Source organism: Sinocyclocheilus anshuiensis, unplaced genomic scaffold (assembly GCF_001515605.1).
Source record: "Sinocyclocheilus anshuiensis isolate Anshui unplaced genomic scaffold, SAMN03320099.WGS_v1.1 scaffold776, whole genome shotgun sequence".
NCBI lineage: Eukaryota > Metazoa > Chordata > Actinopteri > Cypriniformes > Cyprinidae > Sinocyclocheilus > Sinocyclocheilus anshuiensis.
In genome coordinates this window covers 706,739-715,827 of record NW_015555808.1, presented here as the reverse complement: position 1 = coordinate 715,827, position 9,089 = coordinate 706,739, and the positions used below count along the sequence as shown (strand labels likewise).

General features: G+C 36.6%; 1 protein-coding gene across 1 annotated transcript in view; it reads right to left on the bottom strand.

Moving 5' to 3' along the window:
- LOC107675076 (polypeptide N-acetylgalactosaminyltransferase 14-like) overlaps nt 1-9,089 on the bottom strand; it is a 55,326-nt gene that overhangs the window by 25,868 nt on the left and 20,369 nt on the right. The window contains exons 4-5 of the mRNA XM_016469282.1: nt 3,079-3,146; nt 2,876-2,941 (exon numbers count right to left, since the gene is read on the bottom strand). Coding sequence (XP_016324768.1) covers nt 2,876-2,941; nt 3,079-3,146 — 134 coding nt within the window. The remainder of the gene's footprint in view (nt 1-2,875; nt 2,942-3,078; nt 3,147-9,089) is intronic.

The window sequence follows — 9,089 nt, the reverse complement described above, 5'->3', positions numbered from 1 at the left end:
GTGCTGCTAGCAGTTTTATATGCACAAAATATGTCAAATAAATTTTTTTTTATATTTATATAATAATATAAAATATTTATTTAGTTGAAATCTGCTGCTAAAATATGTTAAATGAGTTCTGCTAGCAGACAGAACAAAGCATCAGAATATTCATGCATGTGCTTGGCAAGCGGTGCTGCATTCAGTGCCGCCTCCGTTCTGCCTGCTGACTCTCTCCTATTCATAATGAACTGAAAAAGGAGACAATTCCACAGAATCCAGGTAGAAGTGCTCAACAGCACAACAGTTGTAAAACTGTACCTCTTTCACCCTCTGCAGCAGTGGAGGCAGCCAATCTTTGTTGACCTCACAGTGACTGTCCAGAAAGGTCAGGATCCCGGCTCCTGCAGCTTCCGCCCCGCGAACCCTGGACCGGATCAGTCCTGCGACACACACGCGCACACACATAGATCAGGGACACTGGAGAATTCACTGTCCGTCCGAGCTGCACATTACATCTGTTGAGAAGCCTGTTAAACTGACAAATATTCTCATCTCAGCAATCTCATTCACAGAAAAAGATATGAGAACAGCCATTTAAATCTGATTAGTTGAAGGGACAATTAAAGCCTTATGGTTATTATCGAATCAGAGCAAGAAGCTTTTCCATGAAGGCAAAGCTGTTAAATCAGTAGAGCCTGACTGAAGATGCATAATAATTGTAAACGTGCAAGACTCGTGCAAAGTTTCATGCTGCACAGCAACTTCAGCCAATTAAAAATCCCATTTCATCCTCAATAAGGCTGTATTTTCCAGATGGGTGAGCACACCCTCTACAGAGTTGTTGAGAGCAGGCTGTGTTTGTGTGTGCATGCATATTGGGCTGGTGTGGCCCCTCTGTGTATGCGCTGGGCAGATGGAGAAGGAAGAGAGAGTGAAAAAGACAGACAATGAAAGAGAGAGTGAGAGAGTGAGTGAATGAGAGAGATTACATTCACCTACAGCTAATAGAGCTAACATAGCAGAACCGCACACCCTGTTTGTAGCTCCGGGACGACAATAGAGTTTAAATGCCTTTAACAATTTTCTCTTGTACAGAGTTGGCTGCACAGGGGTTTTATGCATTAATCAATGCTGTCTAAGCGACAATGTGTGACAGTGTGTAATGGAACCTCGAAGCGTTGGAATAAACAGGGAGGGGGCAGCAACTGGCTGATCATTACTAATAAGAACTTTGAATTTTTCTTGGCAATGATGACTGAACATTACATTATTATTCTAATTAATACTATCATTATTATTGGTGCTTGTTTATACTTTGGTTTAGGGAACAAACCCTAAGCCCTGATATTAAACTTTTGTGCATAACTAGCCAGGGACATGACTGATTAGCTCATTTGCAGCTAATTTAGAAGAGTTGTGCTATTACTTTTCTAAGCGATTGGACTTCGCCTGGCAGATGATGAAATTAGCAAATTTAGCTAATTAGCAAACAACAGAATTAAAATGCAGGAAGGAATCAAGCCTTATCTAGGGAGCAGAATATCATAGAGACTTTGATAGTGGACTTTTGACCACCTAGCAAACCCTCAGAACCAGCGTTGTTACCTAAAACTATTAAAAATTGTTCATGGTAATTAAAATAAAGCTGGAATAAAATAAAATAAAAATATTAGAAGAAAAAACTTGAACTTAAAAATTTCAGAAAACAAAAATTAAAAATGTTGCCTTGGCAACTAACTGAAGAAAGAACTGAATAAGTTTATAAATTATAAACTACGAAAATAATTACAAATAAAACAAATACAATTATAAAATTAAAACTATATAGAAATATAAAAAAATGACAAAAATATATAACAAATTACTAAAGCTTAAACTAAAATAAAACCTAAAAATATAAAAATAATGAAAAAGCTCAAAATACTCAGAAAATTAATAAATACCATAATAGTATATAAATAACAACACCCTGCATCCATCCATAACACTGTTAAGAGTTGTATTGTTGCACAACGACCATGAGTTTTGAACGAGGAAGCCTTACTCATATTACCTTCAGAATGTATGAAAATCCAGTTATTAACGTCTGAATGCATTTTGTCCCAGTGACATTAACAGCAGTGATAATAAACTAAATGAGAAATTTAAATACAAATTGGACATGGAAATGTATGTAAAGCTTGACCTGTTTAATTGACCAAAAAGGTAACCAGCCATAAAGATGACTTAACCTTTCAACATCCAATCATGCTAATGGGATTTCATTAAATATCAAGTGGGCATTTTAAACAAAGTCAATCTCTAAGGGCTCGGACAGCTATTCTGAACAATATCTGACAGAAAATCTACCACAGGCTGTACACAGCAGTGGCAAAATCAATATTTGCTATAACGGTTTAAGACCAATGTTTTCAGTTAGATGCACACCAAAATGCTCTGCTTATAAATTGATTTTTAAATTATTATTATTATTTTTTTTTTATCATGAGTGTAAATCTACGTCTATGCGAGCTGTTTGCAAACTAATCTATACTCCGTCACCCTCTAGATCCAATATTTCTGTTCATCCGAACGGAAAGATACGGATGACAGTACGAGTGCATGGCAGCAAAGGATTTTCACCTGTGCAACCAGTACATGTAAGGAAGTGTGAAACACTGGACAGAGTTTCAGTCAATGTGCAGTAATCTTCCTCACAGTCTGTTCACCATCACCCTCCCAGTAACACACCACCTGCTGTTAAACACTCACCACCACATGGGCGAAAAGCAAACAGCTGCTTTTAGAGTCTGGATGGTATTACAAACAGGCGTGTTGCCAGCCCAAAACAAAATATTTAATTCATAGGGAGAGGGAGAGGGAGAGAGTGACAGAGACGTCATCACTGGCCTACCTTCTCTGCGTTTATTGCGAAGACACTTTACTTTGGGCAACTTGGTGAGAAGAAGGCAGTCATTTGCTGAAAGGGAAAAAATATATATTTATTTTAAATATTTATCAAATATATTACTTAAGAGTGCATTTATAACATTAGAATGTGAATTTTTACTTTTTCTAATATAGAAATTAAAATATGCTATAATGCACAATACTCACGATCTTCGCTGAAATCGTCTACCAGTATGAGCTCGTGAATCAGATGGACAGGAGTACGATTCAACACACTGAAGAGAAACAGAATTAAAACTGTTAGAACTGCTGTACAGCAAAAAATTGTAATGAATGTTTTTAGGCTGTAGGCTATAAAATGAATCTTTCTTGAGGTCTATATCAGTATTATTGTTAACTAAAACTAACAAATTGTTTTCTGCAACTGAAATAAAATAAAATATTAGATTAAAAATGTAAACATAAAATACTTAAATGAAAATGAGAAATGCTACTTTGGCAACTAACAAAAATAAATTAGTTTAAGTACTGCAATTTACAAAAATAAAAGTGAAATAAAAATTTATTAAAGCTAAATATACATATATTTTTTTAAAAACTAATAAAAATAACAAAAGCATATAGCAAAATTACTAAAACTTTAACAGAAACTAAAATGAAAACTTAAAATATAAAAAAAATCTAAATATTAATAAACACTATAATTGTATATAAATAATACTAAAATACCACATGCCTACATATACGTATATTCATACACATTTTTATTTAAAATAAAATAACTATTTGCAAGGGAAAAAATAGATCAAGTACTTATCAAGTGCCCCTATTATGCCATTTTTTAAGGTTCCTAATATTTTTGGGGGAGTTTCTTACAAAAGGTTTACATGCATGCAAGGTCAAAAAACGCTTTCGTTTTCTCAAAATATGCATTAAATATCACCTCATTTTCCAACAATTCTCAAACGATTTGTTTGAAGCAGTGGTGTAGCCACGGGTGTGTCAGGGTGTGCCAGTGCCACCCACAGTGGCAGCTGGCACACCTAAAAGTAGATGCAGAATTATTTTTTTATAGTTTTAATAAAAAAAATGTTTCTAAACTTGTGCTATTGTTGTTTACTTGCAATATTTGTTCATTTAAAATGTAATTAAAATTTTAAATTATTTTCGTAAAAAAAATATATCTGCCAATGTTCGGACTGCCAACCAATCTGCAAACAGCCACTGACTGTGACGTGTGACCCCAGCATCTTGGGAGACGTTTGTCACGCATTCTAAACAGTAGAGAATCTTTGACTGAACCTTGCTAGGCTAGCAATATGTCGCAGAGCTCCCTGCTTAATTTCTTTAGAAAAAACCTCGGCTTGATGGACAGCCGGACACAAGGGCTAATGTTACACCTGATGAGGATGTTTCTCCCTCCCCGGGCCCAGCAGCAACAGGTGTGACTCCTCCAGCACAGCTGGCTGCGGAAAAAACTGCTGAATCAGAAGACACCGAAATGGCAAAAGTCTACTCACATGTGATAAAGACGTATATAAATATAAATACGTATAAATATAGTTATGTTTTATATAGTTTTATGGTTATGTGGCGAGCCTGTGTATAGTTTTACACATCAGCCCAGTCTATTCTGTAATGCTAGTCACAGTTTTTTTGTACATTAATCTGACAATAAATGTGGCACACCCAGTTATTCTGACACCCAGAGTCTCTTTTCTGGCTACGCTAGTGGTTTGAAGCAGTTTTAAGATCTCTCTAAGCCCCTCCTTTCCGTGAGCCTCTGCTCTGATTGGTCAGATGGCCCAGCCTGTTGTGACTGGTCCACCGCATACAGCGCGTGTCAGAAACGATACGCCCATTGCCATAATTACGTATTTTGAACGCTCGATAGAAAATTTAAACATCTATTATTTATCATACTTACAGGTTGTGATTCAGTGGAGCCAGCTGGTTCAAATAAACTGGGTACTGAGCCATCTTTCAAGAGCAAGCGTTTTGTGAATCCCGCGTTGAACTCCTCCAGATTAGAGAAGCAGTCGTCAGTAGAATGACGTGTTTGTGGGCGGGGTCATATTGTTTGAGGACAGCCAACGTAGAACATAGGCGGGAATTATGCAAATGTGTTACCTTGTGATGTGTAGCCATCACGGAAGTGGGATTCGAATTACTAACGACTCATTTAGTCTGTACAGAGTTGATTTTTTATTTTGGGAAACAATAACTTTATTTATCGTGCACTTTCGGCTTTACAACATTGCAGATCGTTTACGTTCACATATAACTACATTAAACACTGCATGAAAGGCAATATTGAAAATGGAATAATAGGGGCACTTTAAATGTAATTTCAGAACATGCAACATAATTTGGTGTTCTTTATGGGTCACTATTCACATTCAATTTAACATCATCACATGAGATCCATTTATGGAGAGACTGTATTACTAGCTACCAAAATTGAATAAAACTGAATTATTAATAATTAATTTGTTATACTATTCAGCCGACTATCTTCAAACTATTAAAGAATATCATGCATAACATTGTAAAACAGTACTACAATAAATGTGCAAATATTTTGGGCCAGTTTGAGTTCTTTTGCTTATAAAAGGCTCAGTGATAAATAAGTAGTTTTGTTGTTAGCCAGGTATGGAGGGAGACACTGGGGCTGCATTGCTGTGGAGTTGAAGAGCACACACCTCCTCAAAACCTCTTTTCTTTGTCCTAGGTGACTGATTGCATTGCATTCACGCTCACAGGTATGTTTCCACATGTCTGAGTCAGTGAGACACATTCATCACAGTTCTCCCCTGTACGGCATATGCGCACAGATTCAAACGCACACATATACACAAGTAAACACATACACAATTCAAATTCACTTAGCATCTCTACAGAGAATCCTCATATTTCACTCAATCACCTCACAAAAAATATTTCTTCCCTCAAACAGGAATAGAAAACAATGCCTATATATGTTTTTGCAACGTTTTAATCAATCAACCTTCCTCAGGCTTACCTTACTTCTCTCAAACAGGGAATTTTTTAACAATCAAACCATTTGACATACTACTAGGATGTAAATGCTTTTCATTGAGACATTTTTGCTTTCAAGTGACAGTGACTGCATGCTGATTTGATTTGTTTTGATTTAAGTATTCATTTGGAATACTGTCCCTCTTTCCGTTTTACACCTGCTCAAAGACTAATTACAAATCAAAGCACTTTTAACACCAATTTATGCTGCTGTTTCCTATCAGTGATGTACCGACTGTGATAGTGAATGTCAGTCTATTGATTTTTGGTTTTGTAGGTGGCTTGGTAGGAGCAGGGTAGCGCACTGGCTTTGATGCCCATCTGAGGCTTTGAAGCCCATCTGAACCATAAAACCGGGTCAGAAAACAGAAAATGTGGCTCTGAATTGTGCTGTATTTGGTAAAAAACAGTTACTGCATAGTTACTTGATGAAATAAGTTACTACAACTTAGTATCTACTTTAAAGCAGTTACACTACATTTACATGTATGCATTGTGCAAAAACTTTTATCCAAAGCTACTTACAAAAGAGGAACAAAAGTAATTTATACAATGCAAAGTGTATTAGACAACAGTTATACAAGGATTAAAAATGTTCTTATTCTTTCAATCTAAAAGAGTTTATTGATATAAAAGTATACTGTAACTTTCAAAACTCAAAACTTCCTTCTGAGTCCCAAAAAGGCTATTTATCGCAAAAGTTGTAAAAATTGCTTTTTTCTGAGCTAACATTTTAAATGGACAAAAAAATAAGTGTAGGGGAAAAAAGGGTATGATATGACCCCAGTAATTTATTGCCATCTTGAAAGATATAAAGTGTCTCCTCCTTAATAGATTTTATAAATAAAACTTATTGACAATTTATATAGTAAGTTAGCATAAAATCTCTGCTGCCTTCAGATGCAAATAATGCAACATAGCTGCTTGCCATCCATCACATTGACACAAGAATGTTAAAAGTTTTTCAAGGCCCTTCTGACAAATCAATTCACGTCCTTTCTCACCCATTTCCTGAATTGCTTTTTTTTTTGTCTACAGTAGGAATTGCTCATCTTCAGACAGGAGGAAATAGTGCCTCTGTTGCATGGACGTTGCCAAGGTCTGTTCTGACCTCCCTATACCTGAGGGGTTAAGAAAAAGCAAACAGCCTCTCCGCATACCTCCTCTCACATCTCTCTCGCTCGCTCTCCTTTGCCTGATAAGTAGCCACAAGGAGAGTCTGAGGAAACCAGGAAATGCTCCAGAAAGTTCTCTTCCACCTCTTAGGACTCCCCTGTAGTAATAAACTCTGTCAGCAGCAACACCCATCAAAAACTGCCTGGGGCCTACACTTCAAACCCACTCTGTATAAATGCTTAGTCTATGAGAGCGTTCATGTGAAGAGATGTTTGTGTGTGTTCATGTGCATGAGAGAATCCCCACATAGGGAAAAGGTCATAGAAAGATAAGGTTTAATACTGCTTTGCCATCAAGGAGCTTATCTACAGGATATGTCAACAGGATATTTTGACATTATTATCGGTGCTGTTGTTAAATAGCTGGTAACTTTAACAAAGGTTCAGGGTTAAAGCAGGGCAGAAGTCATTTCTGCTGTGTATGGGAGCTGCCGTGACTAATGTGTGATGAGTGGAGTTTAGATTCCACACACTCCATGGTGAAACACCTCACACCACATCCATTCACCGCAGCCTCAGGAGCCAAACTGCACCTGGATACTGTTAATGCTCCAAAAGCAGTTTTTGGCTGAATCTAACAAAAACACACCTGGGTCATATTTCATCCCAAAATGTTATTTTATTTTACATTTATTTTAATTTTCATATTATTGTTAGAATACAGAAAAATGCATGAATACTGCACTGACACTTCAGTTGCTTGAATCAATATATTTTTTTGTTGTTAATGTGTTAATTCATGTCCTTTCTCACAGCTCAATTAAAGTAAAAGCAAATCATCTAAAAAAAAGAGTGAACTCTGACAGAATTGTGACACATTGCAATGTGTATTTTATCATAAGATATTTGGCAACACCCATCCCTATTATTTCTAGAACCATTAAAGGGGGGGGTCTAATGCTATTTCACGCATTCTGAGTTATTTACACTGTTAAAGAGTTGGATTCTCATGCTAAACATGGCTAAAGTTTCAAAAAACAAGTTGTATGTATGACAGAGTATTTCTGTGCCAAATACACTCCTTCAGGGTTTGTAAACGTTTCGGAAAGTTTTTTTTATGAAAGTATGAATAAAGTATGGGCATGGACGTCATGAAGGACAGAATTCCTTGTATGGGCACTTCTCCCGGAAGGGCGTGCGCACACATCAACCAGAGCGAGAGCAAAAGCACTCCCATCAACATTCTTCATTCCGGTTATGGAAGTCGTCAGCAGTACTGTACAGGACTTGCTCGAGAAGAATGTCTTCAAATAAGTTTTTGGTTGTGAGGGAAAGAAGTAGTTTTCAGTCGCAAATGCGACTGAAATGGTCGCACTGTAGAGCCCTGTGAAGGATGAAATACTACTCTATTGGTACTCAAGATTGACATGAGATTGGCAGAAACTGTGTGTGTTATGTCCCCTTTAAGAAAATGGAGCCTTTCCATAGGAACATGGAGATGATTTTGCACTGTAACATTATTTTTATGAAAATTCATAAAAAACTCATTAGTTTCTCATTACTGAAATACTAGGCAGTGCAACAAATACTAACATATCTAAAAGTATAACTTAAAAGTAAAAATAAAAGTATAAATATTTTACAATGTATTATTATTATTAGTATTATTTATATGTATATGTATATATATATGTGTGTGTGTGTGTGTGTGTGGTCCAGAGCCGGCGCAGCACTGATGAGGGGGCGGCTGAGGTGACGAAAGGGGGCAATGACATAGCACAAAGTAAAACATATGTGGCCCATTCACGTATTTGTCAGACCGTGAAGAAACCTGCCCGCTACTACTACAACTATTAGAATACAGGGTTCACACAGATAGTGTTTTGGTCGCGAGACAGGTCAGTTGAAGGTTTTTTTTTTTTTTTTTTAAGTGCAAGGTCTAGAGACGTGTTTTATAGGGATGTAACGATTCACTCAACTCACGATTCGATTCGCGATTTTGATTTCACGATTCGGTTCGATTCACGATTTTTTTTTTACAAAATGAGATTTAAGACAAATTGT